Source organism: Thermobia domestica, chromosome 18 (assembly GCF_964235325.1).
Source record: "Thermobia domestica chromosome 18, izTheDome1.hap1.1, whole genome shotgun sequence".
Classification (NCBI taxonomy): Eukaryota; Metazoa; Arthropoda; class Insecta; order Zygentoma; family Lepismatidae; genus Thermobia; species Thermobia domestica.
This window is the reverse complement of record NC_137471.1, coordinates 166,734,395-166,755,249: the sequence shown is the minus strand read 5'-3', so window position 1 is coordinate 166,755,249 and position 20,855 is coordinate 166,734,395. Positions and strand designations below refer to the sequence as shown.

The window sequence follows — 20,855 nt, the reverse complement described above, 5'->3', positions numbered from 1 at the left end:
GCAACCACACACAACAACGTGCATGATTATCGTTTTATAGATTTTAAGCTTCAAATTCCTCGACAGAATTCACGACGACAAGAGATTTTGAATTGAATAATAACACGAATTCCCTCCTTTCAGTGGACATTTAATTTCTTCGTGAGTATGGTTTTGTCTGTCAATACTGATCCTAGATATCTGAAAGTATCCACTTTATCAAAACTATTATTCAATATTTTAACGCATCCATAAGTTGCGTTATTACGATCCCGACAAACTTGCATGTATTTAGTTTTCTCTGCATTTACTTATAAACCCGTGTCCTTGCAACCCTGTCCTACGTTAGCATAATATAGAATTAAACATGTTTTGAAAGAGAAGTCTTTAGAAATCCGTTTTATAATTTCTAAGTAATAATAATAATAATAATAATAATAATAATAATAAAATTTGGTTTACCTCTCCAAATAACTGGCTTATTTCAGGAGATGTGATGAAATCGCCAGATTGTCCAAAGACATCTTTGTGCATGTAATAACCGGATTTCGGGTTAACTAAAATCTGTTTCATATACTCAGCTACAGAAATTGGACCTGCATATAGGATACTCTTCTTCAGATGCTCAGCTACTTTATTTTCTCCTTGCAATGATGATAATCTTCTCAGGACTGAATGTATTTGTTTTGCACGTTTAAATAACATTGCATCAACCAACCTATGAAAAGAAAGAAATGGCTGAGAAAATATATTTCCTAAAAATAAAAAAAATAAAAAATACAGCAAAGTACGCTACAAATTGTATATTAATGAAATCTTTTACGTTCTACGGTTATGCCGTATAGGCTAAAGGAGACGATGATGAGAAATGAATAAAATGGTGGAATGAAGAAAGTGGGAAGAAACGTGAGAACCTCGAGACAACCCACGCACATGGTGTTTGTCCACCACGAAGTTCACTTGGCGTGAGCGGGGATCGAACCAAGGATCCCATGAACCAGAGGTGAACTCTCAACCACTGAGCCAACGGGGCCCATAATGAAAGGAGGAAACAAGAGATTTAAACTTGTTTTTTCACACCAGATGCTCTGTAGGTGCGAATTCAATAACACGCAAAGAGTGAAAAAGTGAATAACTGGACCAGGACTCGAAACCTGGATCTCCAGCATACTATGCCGATGCGTTAACCACTACGCCACCCTGGCTAGTGGATTGTCCAAGCACAGCAGCTAGGCTGTGCTACAAGCCATGTGATCTGAGTGGACAGCACCGACTTCAGGAGTGAGAGAATGTGTGTGGTTGTTCGAGGAAGCGGGCTGGGTGACTTAGAGGTTTACGCATCTGCACAGCATGCAGAAGATTTTGGGTTGAAGTCCCGGTCTAGTTCTTCACTTTTTCAGTCTTTGTGTGTTACACTACACGTTACATTATTTATTCAACTATAGTCCTACAATGATTGTAAGCCGTCCTGCAAGGAAATCAGAAACCAAAAAAAGACATTTGTCAATGAAGCATTCAAAGCATAAGAATAAATGCTAAATGAGTATGCTCTTCATGTAAACAAGTTTGTATTTCTTGCTGTGAGTACTTAAAATATCTGCTAAATGCAAACATGAGAGAAAAAAAATTGCATTTCTTGATAAAAACTAAGATCTCCTGACTTCGTATTTATTGCTAGCTGTAGACTATGTTCATATTAGGGGAGCTAGTCATTCGTTTCCAGTACTTGCTCTTCGGCGGAATTCTAACGTTTATTCTACACGTTGAAAATCAGTCTTACACTGAAGTAGATGAAATAACACCCTTTCTTAAAAAACTTGCTAAATCTCTTAGTCTGCTCATAACGCGAAGTTGATACAAAAGAGAAAATCCAGATGTTTAAAATAATAACACCCAAATAAAAGAAAAAACTGGCTTACTTAATGGTATTTTAAAAATAAACCTCCTCTGGAAATGAAACTGCAATTAAATATTTCAGTTTAGCGTCCCACGTTTATGGTCTTTTAGGCTAAATGAGACAATGATTACGGCAAGTGTATGATGATGACAGTGTAGTGCTCTCTTTATTCATAGCAGCATGTCTTAAACAGCTAGTGCTCCAACTGAAGTAATTGATTCTATTGTTCGTTCTCTTTTCGTTCCCGAACTTCTTTAAATGTATAGATCTGCATATTAGCGATTGCATTACTCAGTGGACATCTGCCTGGAGTATCAAAACATTCAGAGAGATAATGGAGGAATCTGGTGGAATGAGAAAGTTAGAGGAAACGGGAGTATCACGAGAAAACCCACGGACACAATGCTTTCCATCACAAACTAACTTCAACGGCGTTCGAATCAGGGACTCTACCACTGAGCCACCGTGCCTCCTAAACCTCCTCTGGAACATATGTTAAGATACAAAATTTTGGGCCCCTATGCTTTCAGGATACGGCCCTGTCTCGATTTGTAACCGGGCATCAAACACACATACCTCAGATAAGTCATATTGAGAGGCACAAACGATGAACATTAACATAGAGTGATGCTGGAAATCGTCGTCGAGTATAGCACCGGAAGCGTGGACACGGTACACATTAAAATGTTATGTAATAAAACAATAGGAGGACGAAGTACGAGACTGAGTTGTACTTGGTTGGCTGAACGCAACAGGAATCTTGGCCGACTGTATGCATGATCATACCTAATGTGTGAAAGTTCTATCCGAGGTTCGAAGTAAGTCACTGGCGAAGCCGTAAACTTGCTTTGAACCGGTTGGAACCTGGGTTTCTGGCTTTTGCGTTAGGAGGGTAATGAATGCACTACAAGAAATAAATAGACGACGTGTTAGGTAAAGAGAGATTGGTATGTAAGTGACGGCAAGGAGAATTAACGGCGATCTCTGATATTTAACAGAGATAGGGAGGAAAAACGCTGTTGTGAACGATAATTACCCGACAGGGAGAATATTCCCTTTCATTGAATTTACTTCAGCTACATTGTTGTTCTCTTCAACAAATTACTTTTGTTTTCTCATATAAAACTTTTGTTGATGAAAAATTGGCATTTTGCAGGAATTCATGAAAAGATGCGACTTCCGGTATTCAGACAAATACAGAAATAATATCTTCTCTGTCTGTTGTTGTGTCTTCTTCCATCTCACTCTAAAAAGGCGTGTCCAAGACTACACAAATCCCATCCCTCCTTTTGTGGGCCGACCGAAGGTTATGGCCACCTTACTTCCCGAGTATATAAACGCGAGTTCGTAGCCCCGCAGGGTCAGACAGGAGCTCTCTCGCAGTGTCTATCTGAACTCGATACGTGTTGTTTAGAAGGATACTCTGTGCTAGAATCCACACGGTGAGTAGAACACTAGCAAACATGTAAGGAGAATAAAAGTTAGCGCGCGGAAGTTAAAGACATTAAGGTAGTCGACATACACCCATGTCCGCCAGCTTAGGAACAAGACCGAGAGTAAGCAACCTCCTCCTTCGTCCCAAAAACGGGAGTTCTTAGGTCAATTTTGTCCAAGTTAGGATTTTTTAACAATCAAGCTATTTTCAGAGCGAACTTAGTCTCTGCTTGCCCATGACAGACCAAAGAAATCTAAAGTTCTTCCCTATTATTTTGGCCGCGTTGGTCAGTAAGCATAAACTGGGCATGGTATAAAAGTCTATGTACTATAGACTCAAACGGTGTTGGGCAGAAATAGTCTGACTTAATGCTGTCATTTTAATTAGATTTCTCGAAAACCCAACAATTTACGAATAATTTTAACAACTTTGTAAATTTTCACCATTTTTAAGTGAGATAGTCTCGGAACGAGCTGAAACGTACCCGTTCCTTGTTGAAAGCCTCAATTAGAACTATTAGCACCAACATTAATAACGCTCGTCTGTAATTTTCCCGTTGTTCCGAGCAAATTTGGTCTATTTTCCGCTTTATTTCAATTTTTCCAGTTTTCCTAACACTTAGGTTTTGCGCGACTAGCAATTCTTCCAAGGAGAATTACACTGCATCGTGATCGACTGATCTCAATTCAAGGTAATTCTCATCAATTGTATACTATTGGGAACATAAACAACCCACAATGATTGTTAACATTTCTCTAAAATTCTCTTAATGCTTTGTGAACCTTGGCCTGAGAACAATGGAAATTTAAAATTGAGAGTATCATTCTCGGCCATAGCTGAGTGGTATATTCTTAACATATTTATGTATTTTTTTTTTTTCAATTTCTTTAATAAATCTACTTAATCGAGGGGATGAATTTAATTTCTAGAGAATCCCTTAGGAAATAATATGTAATGAGGAGGTCAATTTCTTTCCTACATTAGAAGACATGCTGTATGAAGGTGCAGTCCTCAAATACCAGTGTTTCGATCGCCCACCTCTTCTAGGTGACTAATTTAGTGATTAACTTCAATGCTCTACCACTTCTGGGTCTCGATGGTACATGATGGAAGCCGGGCCCAGTAAAGAATTTCATACACTTCGGGTTCTCTCAAAGTGCGATTCGACCGCTTGAGTTCAACTAAGCTTTCGGCTGAAATCGAGATGTACCAGGAGTTTCTTGACCCAGGCCTTATACAAGCTACACCATGTGTCAAATTAGTAAGTGGACCGAATACTTAAAAAAATTCTCCCGAAAATCTTACGATTTAGTTTCCGTAATAACCTAAGATTTAGGAACGGCTTGATCTGATGTAATTACAGAAATATATACTATGTGCTTAATTTCTAAGAAAAACCCTTTTTAAATGAATAAGTAAATAAAAATTGTACCGAGTCACGGTGGGCTCCTGGATATTTGGCAGTCCAGCCATCCTGTACTTATGCCCTGATACGAACAGTAGCTTACAGGTGACAGAGCAATTAGTTGTCATTATTTTGATGGAACTTGGGTTTGTCTTGACGTCATCAATAAATCCGTTTTTCACTCCAAAGCTGATGTGAAGGGACGGTCGGAGTTCGTCAGAAAATACCGGGAAAACTTTTCAATGGGCTTAGTGGTGGTGGAACCCTTCTGCAACTGTGAGCAATTGCCAATCTATCGTGTCCAGTTCAGTGCGAAGGTAAATGCAGCCTACTTTCACACGAAAGTCATGGCATAATTATACACAACTCAGTGACTGAACTCGAAAGAACCCACTGGTTAGCGTGGGATAGGAACCACATTAGCTCCCATCGGGTCTGCCACACCCAAGACAAGTAAGCTAACCGTACAAGGCTAAGGGAGATGGTAATGATGTTAAAGAATCAAACGGTGGAACGAAGAAAGTGGGAGAAAACGGAAGAACCCTAAGAAAACCCATGCACATTATATTTGCTTACCACAAATAAAACTCCCACGTACCAATAATAAGTCTTCAACCACTGAGCCACCATGGCCCAATGCGAACTGTCATGAACAGCGGTATGCGCAAAGTTTGAAATGAAATGAAATCTTTAAGTTTAACGTTCCACGGTTATGCCGGTTAGGCTAAAGGAGACGGTGATAATGAGAAATGAGTGAAATGAATATAGTGGGAGGAAACGGGAGAACCCCGAGAAAACCCACGAGCACGGTGTTTGTCCACCACAAAATCCACACGACACGAGCTGGGATCGAACCACGGACCCCAAGCACCGGAGGTGAACGCTCTACCACTGAGTCACCGCGCCCCCTGCGCAAAGTTTGGGAGTTACGAGAACCATGCCACTTTGCTAGGGATGCTGCCACGAGGAACTTTGTCACATGGCCGTTAGAAAAAATGGAGTAAATACAGGTCAAATTTTGGCACATCATTCGAAATAATTGTTCAAAACTTATAATTCTTTCACTAATTTTCTTCTTACTATTTTCCAAAAGATATCCGCTGGGTGACATGACATTACCCCATTTAGCATAGATAAAATTCAAGGGTGCCACTAAAACTAACTGTTGTCAAATTATAATTATTTTTCGATTTGCGGATAAATACGGCGTCCGGATATATGACATAAAAAATAGAGCAAAAACAAAAAACCAACATATGCTAGGTGGCCACTAGAAAGTACGAGTGCTATCTAATAGGGTCAGAGCAGGGCGAAAGTGGTGGGCCCGCGCAATAGCGCGTCCGAAAGGAGCAGGCGCGCAGCGATGGCAGGTATATGCGAAGGCGAGGGTATTGAAAACAAGTGGGTTTTGGTACTGATACGACTTTCAATAGCACTTGTCCATGCCACTAGCAATGCTTCAATTGTAAACATAAAATATCGCTTCTGCACACTATGCAGACATACACCGCCGCTGGAAAATACTATTTAATACAGTCACCTTTCATATGCACTCGCTTATTTTATCCGTCGTAAAGCACTTGCAATGATTTCACCCTAGTGATCGTAGACTTGTAAACTTAAAATACAGTTGCATTACTTTGTATATAATTTTATTGCCTGCAAACATCTAGTCCTTATAAATACGTCTTTTCATGCAAAGTACAGGTAAATTTTCGAAAATGTGGTGTGAAAAACTTAACCATTATCACGGGGTCTGGCAAAGTTTTCGCGAACGCAGATGACAGTTAGGCAACCGGTGGCTACGGATCTTACATCTGACAGTCCCATCTCTATTAACAAACAAACAAAATAATAATAATAATAATAAAAGAGTACGCTATCAGCATATAATAGTCCATAACGAAGCTAAGATAAACTGAATTGTATATTAATGCAGTGTTGAATCATGATCCGTAAGCATAGCATTTAACAGTAAAAACATAGGGCAATGTTTGGCAGAAGGGGTCCAGCTATTTTCTCTCGAAAATGTTACAATTTCGGTAGTTTCTGTTCACATTAGTTTAGGTTAGTTTCGGTTAGATTATGTTAGTGTAAGAGTCTAGCATAATTTTCGAAAAAAAAATGATTGAATTTCGTTTATTTCTATTAATATTAGGTTCGTTTAGGGTAATTATTTAAAGATGGGGGGAAGGGCAAAATTAGTGAAGAACAAGATGATTTATAGAAGTAAGAAAATATAGTATACAGTTTTTAGAAGGCAGTAGGCGATCTATACAATGAGTGCAAGTGATTTATGTGAGAAAAAAAAAGTTGGTAGAAGGCAGAAAACAACGTAATCTGCGGGGCTCTAACCACCTTCACTCGCTGACGCTCGCTCGGCAATACTGTTTGAATTAAATGTTGGTGACCTATTTAACGTATGAAACCATAAAACGACCGAATCAGAATAGAATGTCACAGAAAAGTAGGTGAAAAAGCTGCCTCCCCCCATCGCTAAACAATAGCCTAAGTTCGTTTAGTTTAGGTTAGGTTAGATTTGGTTAGGCTATATTAGGTGTAAGTACTTGCATCTTCCATTTCTTCCGTAAATTTTGGGGTGCAGTATTACTATACGGATCCACAGGTTGTAAAATGTATGGAAAAAATTAGGGAAGTCATTTTATGTCAACAACAAAACCGAACAAACCCCTGCGGGGCTTCTAACCCGCTCCTCCTGATACTACCACTACTTATACTATGGATCAGTATAGTAAAACTGCACGAAATGTACTTTTTATGTACTTCTAGACCACAGTTTACCCCTACAATCGTAGAAAAGCCTACTTCTTACCGGTATCGACACACCCCCGGCGAGCCAAATAGCTTTGCCTTACACCTTATCTTGGTTAGATACAATTCATGCTTTTTAGTCGTCACTTAGCTCGATTCTTCGACTGTCATTTTTTTTTTAATGTAATATGTCCGGAATATGTAGGACCTATTTATACCAATAATGATTTAATCCTCCTGAAGTGAATCTGTACCCGGGATATTCAGGAATGTAACTCCACCATGAAATAACTCAGGTTCAATTCCAGGCTGAGGCTCATGTGGTTCGGATTCCATATTAATTACTCGGTCCATGTATCATATAGCCTCGCTGCTGAACGAGACGTAAAATCAATTTAACTCAGTGAAATACCTGCTAGTAGAAATGCATTTTCTGAAGAATGGTACATATAACACGACGAAATGTTTCATTTTTGTTGCCTGCAGCAATTTGCTCCTTGTGGTTGTGATTTTTTTTTTTTTTTTTTTTTTAGTACTTCAATTTTATTCTTCAATATAATTCAATTTTATCTGTAAATGTTCTTAATTGAAGTATATTTTAAACTTAACATTCAATTGTTCATAACGCTATTGTTTTGCTGATCTCTCAATATGCATGCTTTAAAAGAAATACTTACTTCAAACTTAAATAAATTATGGTTATTACTATTATTAGTTTCGATTTAAATCACTTCGCCTCAAGTTCTAGCAGACGATTTTATTCGATTTCAACGTAATCCCAGCCCTCCCAAAGTCCTACAGCGTAGGAGACTATTCAAGCAAGAAAAACTTATGCAGTTTTCTGTGTTTGCTTTAGTAGACCAATTATAGAATAATGAATTGTAAACGAATTATCTATATGGTAAGGTATTTTAGGATTAAATAAATAAAAATACAATTCTTTACCATGAACCAGAATTTAGTTACTCGGTAAACGTGCTAATTGCTTTTCTGTTTAAGGTATCTGTGAGTATGAGCACAATAAAATAAAAAAGTTTCCCATCTTGTCAAGTAGTTTCTGTGTGTGTATAGATGACGTCGACAGTAACAAGTAGGAGATAGTGCAGAATTTATACAGATAGAAGGGTAGAAAACAGAAATTGTAGAACAAAATTAACCCTGTATGAAAGTATACCCATCTTTATTTTGTAATAGAATAAAAAATAATGGAAGGAATGCTGTTGGTAAGTGAAATATTAGAAATTGCCTGTTATTATTCACCAGTGCAAGGGATGATGTTTTGGTAGTTTAAGGGAAACTTTTACCAATAAATAGAAGAAATAAGTACTAATAAATAGAATAAATCTGTGTTAGATGCTCGCAACAGATATTATATTTGTACTCAAAACATAGTGATGCTGGTGGGTGCTTCCTTAAAGGCAGGCACGAAGTGACGGTCGGTATGCCTGTAAGCAAAGACAGGTACGAAAAGATTGCAGACTTGCTAGGTGATTTCCTTCCTTCTATTTCTGGCAGCTCCAACTTTCAATTTATTTGGTGTTTATGCACAACGGTAAATGTTTAGCGGACTGGGTCCGGAATGTACGTGAAAAACAAAATTTACGGGAGAAAAGGAAGATGCAAGTGATTAGACCTAATATAACCTAACCAAATCTAATCTAACCTAAACTAAACTTACTTAAACTAACCTGAACTACCCTAAACTAACCCAATATTAATAGAAATAAGCGAAATTGTATCATTTTTTCGAAAAATGCCGGACTCCTATGCTAATATAATCTTACATAAAGTAACTTAACCTAAACTAACCTAATGTGAACAGAAACAACCGAAATTGTGATATTTTTTAGAAACAATAGCTGGATCCCTTCTGCTAAACATTGTGCAGCACAACTTCTGTTAATTCTATCATTACTCACACTTCGACTATCTAAACAATTCGTTTTTCAGATGGTCTATGTGTTATTGCCTCGTGTGCTTTTGTGCTTGCACGTCATGGGTTGACACATTGCCTTCACTTTTGCATACCGTGAATAATCGTTTTGTTATGGAGAATTCCATGGCTGGCATATTGTCTTTTCCTTCCTCTATTTTTTCATAACTACCCATCTCACATATTTGAACCCCACATGCGTTGGTGTATCAAAGCAATATGATATTCTCCTCCTCTGAATGTTGTAAATAATATGCGCCTATTGTCAATTGTGACGTAGAAAGCTCAATAAGCCATTAGGAAGCTTAATATTTGATCGCGACTCCGAATCCCTTAACAGTAGATATCCCCTAGTAGCTATCTCGGCTTGACTCGGTTAGATAGCATTCGTGCCTTTTAGTAGCCTCCTCCTAGCCCAAGTTGGTTCGTGTTTTATGCACTGTAGTTTTTATGACATACATGCACAGTGTATTTATACTGAGCCTGATGTGGATGTGCAAGTGGTAATGAAGCTCTTTATTTATTGCATGATCTGCTAAAAGAAATACGAAGTTCTAACCTAACCTGGAAATGTAAGAAATGTGTTAAAATTTGGTAGAATCGTCTGCTGAAGTAATGCCGGCAGGTCACTTGCCGCAACTGAAAAGAGCTTCCATGCTACACGGTCTTGCGGTAACCTCTTCATCTTCACGTACAATTTTTCTGTTTTGATATCATCCATTAATTGTAGTCTTCTTCGCCCCCTCCCTCTCTTTCCTGCCAGCATACCCTCTAGCACGTCCTTCATGTTACAATTTCTTCTTAGCCAGTTTCTCGTCCTCATCTTAACAATATTTAAAATTATTCTTTTCTCGCTGATCATTTCTAAGACTCTCTCATTCGTTTTCTGCTCGATCCAGCTAATTTTCTCCATTTTCTCCAAACCCACATTTCGAAAGCATCCAGTCGTTTTTCATGATTTTACGTAATATCTATGTTTCTGACCCATACAGTACAATACTCCACACGAAGCATTTTATGAGTCTTTTCCTCAACTCTTTAGTCAACATCCCACAAAACGGGCTCGTTCCAATCACCATGGCCTTGATTTTCTCCTCAGATTCTGCAGCAAGCGCCATATGATCTGCGAACCGTATACGCCCAAACATTCACCTATGATAATCATAAAAAGTAAAAGTGTCCATAAAAGCCAGTATATCGTGTGAATATGAACTACAAGCATTAAACGTTACATCTGTATAAGATGTATATGAAAAATATTGTAGCATTTCACATAAACAACCCCGCAAACAAAGCACAGATATTGATATTCTGCAGGGTGGATTGATTTAAATCAGTCTGATTTAAATCACTTAAGTTTTAAAATAAAAATCGTTGATTTAAATCAAATTCCGAAATATTTTAATTTAAAGTGAAAATAAGTAATATCCCGTTTCTGTCGTTATTTCGATTATGGAAGATAATAATACAATGAGACTCAAATGCGGAGTGTGTACAGCATAGTATGAAAACAGGTGTCATGCTCAGGATGATTAAGGAAAATCCCGTTTTGAACGGGTAACGAAGCAATACTGCTTTCTTCTCTTTGTAACGCTGGGTTTGGGTTTTTAAATCGTTAACTCTTCCAATGGGAAAATCGCCATCGACATTTAAAACGAAGATTTTTTGTCTGTTTGTCTGTTCCCAGGTAATACGGCGTATTTAGAGGGGTCTTATCCCCTCTCCGAAAAAAAATATAATTTTATAACTTTAGGTGAAATTTATGTATTTCATGTCGCAAGCTAGTTACGATTTTTTAAAACTAGGCCCTTGCAAATATTAGTAACTTTTCTATTAAAGAATAGTGTCTTTTGATAAATTTTGCTGTATTTTTCCTTAATGCTTAACCTCATAAATTATATCTCCTACTTTTAGGTGATAGGGTAGAATCTTCATTATTCGATTAAAAAAGTACCAATAAAACTTTTTGCTTTTTTCTTTCTTTTTTTCAAGGCTGGAGGCATTGTAGAACACATTACATATGCTTTTACGCCTTTCTGCGTCGAGACACAGGGTGTGATGAAGTCATATTTTTAAAACAGGGATGCAAATAAGTAACAAAATGTTGCTAGTCCAAGAAAAAAAACTACTAGCCCACATCCCATAATAGAAATAATTTACTCACCTTCGCTATGATATTTAATACTCGCCCGTAGCGATGAACCACTCGCCGCGGGCGAGCGGGCGAGTGGTTGTTTGCATCCCTGATTTTAAGACATATTTTTTGTTATGCCTATTTTTATTATTTTTTGGTGGACATACATTTTGCATTCAGAGGACTAAAATTTTGCACACTCGTTCAGTGCACTCCTTAGTATTTTTCAATTTGTTTCAGTTCTCCGCCTTAAAACGGGGGGAGGGGGCACAGAGGGGTAAAAAGTAAAAAAAAAAAAAGACATTCCCGCCCAGATACACGATGAAGACATTTGAATGGTACGATTTGAATATCTGTTTTATTCTAAAGAGTAATAATGTACAAACCATGATCCTAGGATAAATAGGGATGGCTGAGGAAATGTTCATATTACATCCGAGTTATCTGGGGTATTGTGGGGATGTTCTTAGCTCATTGTTAAATATTTTTCCCATCCTTTCTATTCAAGATAGAAGCTTGAAATTTTGTACACACATTTACCCTTAGTATTTCCCAGTGGATTTTGAGATGTGTGCGTTAACACAGAGGAGTCCAGAGAGAGTCGTTTAAAAAAAAAATCAGAAAAAAATCTCGATTTCTCTCAAAATTTCCCGCTTCAGAGACATGATAAGGAAATGTGAATATTACCGTTGCAAAGGCTGTTCTATTCTGAAGAGAATGAGGGATGAACCATAATCCTAGGATAAATAGGGATGATGCTATAGCTGCCTGATTGAAATTTACCTTTAAAAAAAAATTAAAAGGGTTAAGAAACATTGTTTGGGATTGATATAGGTTAACGATTGGAGATTAATTCAAACTTCAACGGTTGTGAAAAAACGTTACTCGCAACTTTCAGTATGTCCCTCGTACGAAGCATAATCTTAAGAAAGAAGTGATACCAGCTCTTTGCGATGAAAGCGTTTAGGTTTTGTAGACCACAAAGTGAGTTAGTCAATAAAACAAGAATACATGTTTACTTTGTCTGTTTCTGTAACGCATTTTCCTTTTTGTTTTGTAGGAGCCAACTCTGTATACGATGAAAGGAATGGCCATCCTGGACAACGATGGCAACAGAATTTTAGCAAAATATTACGATAAAAATGTTTTCCCTACGTCAAAGGAGCAGAAGACTTTCGAAAAGAATCTTTTCAATAAAACTCACCGAGCGAATGCCGAGATCATAATGCTCGATGGATTAACCTGTGTGTATCGCAGTAACGTTGACCTTTTCTTTTACGTGATGGGAAGTTCACATGAAAATGAGGTGAGTAGGCCTACTAAGTGTTTTGTAAATGCTAAATTCATCATTTTCTGTAAAGTACCAATCTTGGATCATGTAAGAGTGTGTGTAGCATGTGTATATTTCCTCTTTTTGTTGATCATTTTATTTTACTAAGTCATATGTGGAAGGCATTTGATTCAAGTATTTTTCAATAATAAACGCTTCAATTACGTTAATGAGGGAAGAGTGTAACACTGTGGAAACTGATATTGTTGGTGATTCGAAGCAACAAACTTCGAATACTGAGATGTTACACCATGTTATTTGGTAACAAAATGCTATGGTTTGGGTACAAAACCTCGCGGCGACAACCTCGCGGACCAAAACCTCGCCTGGCCAAAACCTCGCGGCCCAAAATCTCGCGGCCCAAAATCTCGCCTGGCCAAAACCTCGTGAGCCAAAATCTCGCCTGGCCAAAACCTCGCCACCCAAAATCTCGCCGGGCCAAAACCTCGCGCCCCAAAATATTGCCATACCCAAAATCTCGTCTGACCAAAACCTCGTTGTAATGATCTCGCGACACAGAATCTCGCCTGGTTTAAATTAAGCGAGACGTAGTGTCGGCTGGGAAGATATGTCGTCAGGATAAAACGATTTCTTCTCTTCACGACGATTTCTTCAATGTAGAATGTTCTATCGCCAGATTTACCAAACTTATTAGGTTTTGAAACTCGACATTTTGTATAAATCTTCTTGCTCCACAAGGACACAAGCTCCAGATAAGACAATATTTTGCGAAATGCATGCCCTAAGGAGGAATGGAATGGATGGCCTTGAATGAATTTTGCCGTTCTCCAGATCTAAAAAAACTACTAAGCATAGAACCTTTACGTTTTGGTACAAATCTTCTCCTTGTACCATAAGAAGGTATGTTGCAAAATGCTCCTCGTAAGGGAGTGTTGAAGTTTGGATAATTCTTGAGCGTTGGCTTGATCTCAGGACCCATGACGTTTTGGCCACGCGATGTTTTGGGTGGCGAGGTTTTGGGCGGCGATGTTTCGGCCGCGAGATTTTGTCCGTATCCCAATGCTATAGCAAAGAGACCGATTGGCATCGTTTATCAGACCAGTGAAATAGTAGGACATCGCCCTAGACAGCGGAAGAGAAAGCTTCAACATGTCATCGGTTACATAAGCCATTCCATTTAATCAGAGAATTTACATTACATCAGCTTATGTAAGTTGATTGAAATACAATAAAATGAAATGTAATCTTTATGTTTTACGTCCCACGGGTGTGCCGGCTAGGCTAAAGGAGACGGTGATGATGAGAAATGAGTGAATTGGTGGAATGAAGAAAGTGGAAGGAAACGGGAGAACACCAAGGAAACATTTGTCCACCACAAAGTTCGCTTGGCGCGAGCGTGGATCGAACCAAGGAACCCATGCACCAGAGGTGAACACTATTACTGAGCGACGCAGTGAAATATAATGAAGTCTACAAAAATTTTCCTTTCTTATCCGCGTGCCGTCAAAGTAGCAGCAACCATTTTTGTATAAGTCATCACTTTCTTAATACCATTCCAAATTTTTCTCACTGTCAGCATAGCTTGATACTTCATCATTACGAGAAGTGATACTATCTGGGAAAAGCGATCTACGTCATGCTGTCCTAACGTCCACAGAATCGTTTCTTTTAAGTATACAGATTTTTTTTTTTTTTTTAACTGTATTTTACCAAGTAGTTACTTGCTTTGTGGTTATTCTCATTGGTCTCTAGTCGATGGTGTGACTCTGTTGATGACCGTCGCTGATCATTTTACTTATGGTTCTAGAAAAAGATAACCCGACTTCTGTGGTAAAAAGCCCTGCGCCGAGCCAGGGGTCACAAGAAGCCTGGAAGTTCTGCTGTTGGTCAATTGGGAGTAGAATCGTGAAAGAGTAGAGCTGAGCAAAGAGCACGTAATGTAGGAAAAGGCGACCATGACGTTCCGAGGTCGAAAACCTGGCTTCGCAAGACCTGCTCCTTAATCTCTGCGTCGTGGTTTGAGCGACGATTCGTTACGTCATAGTACTATTTCCTGGAGCAGATGGAGTGACACTGTAACCTCATAAGTAATAGGCGATCCGTGGAATCCTTCCCCACCACACACAGCCCCATGTTTGTCTAGTTACTCGAAATTTAATTGTTGAGTACCATTTCTCTGTTCATGATAAAAATACAGCGTATCCATTTATTCCACACGTACAGCCAAGTGTGTCTTGCGATTTACTTATTCTACTGGCTACATCCTCACTGACGTAGAGAACTGATTCCCTCCTGCCTCCTAACAGGTCTCAAAACCTCCGTTTTCAGTATAGCTAAATTATAAACATATTAATTACCGTTGAGTTTAGTTTAATGTCAATTTTCTGCTTTGCAGTTATGGAACATGGACCTAAACATGGAACGTGAGCCACCGAGAATTGCTCTCTCTCCGCTTGTCTAGTTCCTAGTGCGCGCTTTTGAAGCATGGAATCGGGTTTGATTCTAGGTGGAAGAGCCTTAAATTTAAACGCATTACGGTAGTCCGTGTTCCACCTTAAACTGTAGGTCTGCGTCTTACATAGCTGGTGCTGTAAAGGGCACTGAGCAGCAGCCAATGAACCAAATCCAATTAAAAACCTGTGTTCCAATTTTTAGTGTTCGCAACAATTTCAGATAATCTGAATGGCATATCCTGTAATATTTAGCATGCGATGAGGGATTTAGTAAGCAAAATTCGTTAACAGTCCTCACCTCATTGCCTGGCGAAGATTACGTGATAGTTATTTGAAATTATTGTCAACAATTTAAAAAAAAAAATGAACGAAATAAGGTGAGTGAAAACTTTCTGATTCTAGTGTTTTACGAGGGAGGATCAAATGAAAACCTTGAAAGTGCAATAAATGTTAGAATGTAACAATGAAAAGGAAATTTAACCTCATTTTTCAACGTAATCTTCTTGATATTCAATGCAAGTGTTCCTCCGTTTCGGAAGTGCATGGATACCTCGGTGGAAGAATTCTTTTGATCGAGATTGTAGCCACTCGTGTGCACCGCTTTTTATTATTATTATTATTATTATTATTATTATTATTATTATTATTATTATTATTATTATTATTATTATTATTATTATTATTATTATTATTATTTAAAGGTTTTGGCTAAGAGCTATGCCGCCATTCCTTGCTCGCTTTTTTATTGCTGGCTGATGATAGTGAACCCAGGTCTCATCGCCTGTAACAATCCTGTCCAGAAATGCATCACCCTTGGCATTGAAACGACGCAAAAGTTCTTCACAGGCGTCGACGCGACGATCTTTCAATTCAGCTGTCAACTGACGTGGGACCCATCTTGCTGATACCTGATTGAAATGCAGAACATTATGCACAATGTGTTGAGCTAAACCAAAACTAATCTTCATTATTGTTGCGATTTCTTTCAGGGTAATACGCCTGTTGTCCTTTAGAAACTGTTCCACTAGCGCAATGTTGTTGTCGGTCACTACGCGGTGAGCCTGTCCGGGTTGAGGAGCAGCCTCCACAGATGTTACGCCACTTTTAAACTTCCTGCACCACTCGTATAGTTGCTGCAGGGACAAACACGAATCACCATACTTTGCTGCCATCCTGCGATGAATTTCAATTGGTTCCACACCTTCACTACTCAAAAACCGAATCACCGAACGCTGTTCTAATGCGGTGCATGTGGACAGTGGGACGGTCATCTTGAAACTGCTCCTGTGCTGGCGCTTGTTTGACTAGACTCTTCTGCTACCTACTGAAGAAAGAGAATACTATTAGAAACAATATTGCCAACTTTCAAAGCAATAGCACAACATTTGAAATTTATAATAAACTTTTAAGGTTTTCAATTGATCCTCTCTCGTATATTCAACTATCTGGACTATGACTTTCTTCAGCATTCCGAATATCGAGTTTTGCGTATTCTTCTTTAAGGTATCGATAATCTTCCTTACGTGCCGTTGGATGATGTGTTGGTGCGAACGATCCCGGGTTCGATTCCCGGTGGGGACACTCAGTTGAAAAGATGTAACATGTTTTTTAGTTCAGCAATCCTAAATAAGGTTTTCCTGGGTTTTCCTTATTCACACGAGACAAATGCCGACATGGTACCTAACATAATGGCTCCAGGCCGCTTCCTTCCTTCTCAATTCCTTTCTTTCCCTCCAATTCCCCGAGCAATGTAATCGCCGAGGGTTAACAATGGCCATAGATGCCGAAAGCCCAGAAATCTAATTCCTAATCTTAATTCCTGAATGATATGTTTGATGAATGAAGCAAATTAAAGTCGATTTCTTCTAGTCTACGGGCTTTCTGTAGTCTTTTCATATGTTTTGTACTTCGTTTTTTTTTAATTATTATTATTTTTTATATACACCACCAAAATCGTTAATTTAACACCATGATTATTTGCAGAAAGCGTTCTGCAGTGGCTGACTTTTAGATTTTTTCTAACGTGATGTAACGCATTATGGTTCGTTATATTGACAGTGAATGTCCCGTGTGTGGTTGCGAATAATTTGTATTAGATGAAATTAAACGGCCAAATCAGAAGGAAACTGATATACCTTGCATTGCTTGAAGAATTGTGTTTTCATTCATTTACTTTATTTTTTTATTTGAAGAAAGTGAAAATTCTAGTTTTACATGGCACCATTATGCTCTTGGGCACGGAGGCTCAGTGGTAGAGCGTTACGTCTAGTGCGTGGAGTCCCTGATTCGATACCCAGCTGAGTTAGTTTGTGGTAAACATCGTAGCCGTGAATTTTCTCGGGGCACTTCCGTTACCTCCCACTTTTTCATTTCACCAATTATTCCATCATCCTTCATTTGCCGTATTCATTATGTCCTTTAGCCTAAAGAGCATAACCGTGGGACGTTAAACTCAAAGATTCCATTTCATTATGCTCTTTAGCAGGGTGTCTACTGATGCTGGAAATACTTGAAATACTGGAATTTAATTTTGACACTGGAAATACTGGAAATGTACTGCAGTTTTGATCCACATACTGCAAAAATTATGAAATATACAAATATTATCATTCTTTATAATCTATCCTGTATTTTTGAGGTTCAAAAGTCCAGGGAATAACAATCTTGCATTATAACCAGAATAGAATAATACACACTTATTTATACAAATTATAATATAACTTAATAATACATTTATATAATACAGATAATGCTCTTGGCTTACTGTATCAGGCCTCCGAGCAGGGTGTCTACAGGCCATGAAAGTCATGAATTAAGGTTGTCGGTCAAAGGAAAGTAGTGAAAATTGAGCTTCAGATCATGAAAAAAAGTGATTTTATAGAACAACAATACTTATGTAATACAGAGTTGAGTTGAGTTGATTTTAGTTTAGCGTCCCGTTCAGCAACGAGGCTATATGAGACGTGGACTTACTGATTAACGTGGAATCCGAACCACGTGAGCTCCCGCCGGGAATCGAACCCGGGCCTCCCACGCCAAAGGCGCGTACGCTAACCGCTTAGCCACGAGGGAGCTCTTAATGTAATACAGAACAGTTACTGAAATAATAAATTGTGATTTCCCTATTGATCCGGCGTTATGAAGTGACGCTCTCTCTCTTGGGGTTGCAGATAGTCACTAACTTTCCTTTTGTACTAATACTGTTTTCAGTTTCCGCTTTTTTTCTCAATACCTCACGCACAATAACAATGGATGTATTATATTATATGCAATGCTTCAAGTACAGTATACAGGCTGCAAGCTAGTCAGTAAAATCAGTAAAAGTATGTTCAATGATGGGAAACTGAGAGTCATTTGCATTTCAGAGAAATCAAGTCTAGCTAAATTTATTAAAAATAAAATATTCATTTGACGGTAAAACAATTAGAAACCTGAAACCATCAAGAGTGTGATTATTCCTAAAGAACTTTTAAAAAATCATTGTATTAGGTACTGGAATTTTGCTTATAGTTATACTGAATATACTAGAAATATACTGGAATTTTGAAATTGAAACTCAGTAGACACCCTGTTTAGACTGAAAGAGACTCATCAATAATGAAAGTTGATATTTATGAAAGAATTGGAGAATGATAATGTGGAAGACAACGGGAGAAGTCCGAAAAAAAGACACTGACACAATGTTGTCCATCACAGATTCATACTGCTTGGGATCGAACCGGGTCCCCACGTTCTACTATTCAGCCACTGTGCCGCCCTTTTGTTTTGAAGACTTTACAAGTGCGGTAATACCTCTTCTGCGAGAGTGGCTACAAATAGTAAAAGATATGCACTAAATGTCAAAGTGAAGAATGCCTGAAGTTAAATTTCATAAACCCAGAGAGATAAAGGTTTCAGTGTACTATGGTATTGTATATTCCCAAAGTAATCTTAAAATTCACTGAATTGAATTCGCACTATGGATTACGGTCACAGTAAAATAGTAGGAACTTACAAAGAATAGCAAGTAAAAAGTAACACTTCATAATTTCTTTGTAAATTATTATTTTTAGACAATGCAAAACTACGCTCAGGAGTTCTAACTATTATTCTGCTTACAGATTTCTCTAATAGTTTCCATAAGTAGAAGCTTTGCTTTGTTATAATTAAATATAAACTATTGTTGAATTTTAATGAAAATATATAGTTTTGTTCAGCAAATAATTAGTTTAGATTTCTGTAATTCCTGAATTTCCTATAAGCTTCCAAGCTTTCGACTTTTTCCTGAAGTCTTGGTCACGGAGGTTAAAAACAGGAAGGGAAAGAATAGAAACATCAAGGAATAAAAATAGAACGGACTTACCGAGCAGTGTTGACGTTATCGAGTACGTCAGTGGTCTCCAGATGAAGCGGAAAATGCGATGTTAGGTTTATCGAAACATTTAACACATTGGCTGTCATGTGTATCAAATTGATACACAAGGTGACTTCCCTGGCAGGCCATGCGCGTAGAATTTATACACATATTCCATACTTTGTGTATACCTGAAAAAGACCTCGGCGTGGTACATAACCTTGGGTGATTCATGTCCGGCAGCCAATGTGCTAAAAGAAACGCAACACAGGGTGGAAGATTCAAAAAATTTATTTGCAGCTAGAAATGAAGTAGAGAGACTGTTTTTTGAAAATTTATTTATTGATTTAAAAAAGACAGAATTAAATCTAAATAAGGAATGGTTGAGTGACGAATGGGAGGCGGTAATTACAAAATTTTCACAGAATTGGCATGACAATAAAAATAATAATATGACTTGGCAAGGCGCACAAATTGACTCCGCCATATATAAGTTCGCATCAACTTCATTTGGAGATCAGGGGCGCGGTGGCTCAGTGGTAGAGCGTTCACCTCCCCTGGTTCGATCCCAGCTCGCGCCGTGTGGACTTTGTGGTGGACAAACACCGTGCTCGTGGCTTTTCTCGGGGTTCTCCCGTTTCCTCCCACTCTTCATTCCACCATTTGATTCATCTCTCATCATCACCGTCTCCTTTAGCCTAGCCGGCATAATGTGGGACGTAAAACTTAAAGATTTCATTTCATTTGGAAATCGCTGACGTATTTGACAACGTGTTTCCGTACAACACAGCGCTTCGTTCAATTTTTATCCTTGATGAGTCTGTTCTTTTTCTTCCTTTTTTTAACCTCCGTGACCAAGACTACAAGGGAGAATAGAAAGCTTGGAAATTTAAACAAAATTCGGGAATTACAGGAATCTGTAAGTAGAATTATTATTATTATTATTATTATTATTATTATTATTATTATTAAATTTACATCCTACGATTATGCCGTGTTCCTAGTGAGTGTTTATGAAATGTTACTAGAATTATAAAGCGTGGGCAACTAGGAGAATACCACGAAAACGCGGGAGAACTGTGTTTGTCCGCTGCATCGGACTTGGTACAGTGAAAATTCGAACTCACGAACTTCAAGCCAAAAGTTAGCGTTTTTAATATTCAGCCTTTATTTTTCTTGTGCTACTTGTGCAATCACTAATGGGTATTGTGAACATATTTTTA

At 38.2% G+C, this 20,855-nt stretch overlaps 2 protein-coding genes across 6 annotated transcripts in view; one reads left to right on the top strand and one right to left on the bottom strand.

Annotated features, from left to right (window-relative positions):
• Nucleotides 1-8,304, bottom strand: part of LOC145675494 (protein arginine methyltransferase NDUFAF7, mitochondrial) — a 57,383-nt gene extending 49,079 nt beyond the window's left edge. Inside the window, exons 1-2 of one of the 4 annotated variants that reach the window (XM_081745943.1) lie at nucleotides 8,166-8,304; nucleotides 442-697 (exon numbers count right to left, since the gene is read on the bottom strand). In XM_081745943.1, coding sequence (XP_081602069.1) covers nucleotides 442-684 — 243 coding nt within the window. In that variant the 5' untranslated portion in view covers nucleotides 685-697; nucleotides 8,166-8,304. Of the gene's footprint in view, nucleotides 1-441; nucleotides 698-7,549; nucleotides 7,816-7,900; nucleotides 8,044-8,165 lie in introns of those variants that run through there. The other 3 variants (XM_081745945.1, XM_081745942.1, XM_081745944.1) reach the window with 3 other exon arrangements.
• zetaCOP (COPI coat complex subunit zeta) overlaps nucleotides 8,267-20,855 on the top strand; it is a 47,249-nt gene continuing 34,660 nt past the window's right edge. Inside the window, exons 1-2 of one of the 2 annotated variants that reach the window (XM_081745946.1) lie at nucleotides 8,267-8,389; nucleotides 12,616-12,861. In XM_081745946.1, coding sequence (XP_081602072.1) covers nucleotides 8,363-8,389; nucleotides 12,616-12,861 — 273 coding nt within the window. In that variant the 5' untranslated portion in view covers nucleotides 8,267-8,362. Of the gene's footprint in view, nucleotides 8,390-8,537; nucleotides 8,712-12,615; nucleotides 12,862-20,855 lie in introns of those variants that run through there. The other variant, XM_081745947.1, reaches the window with a different exon arrangement.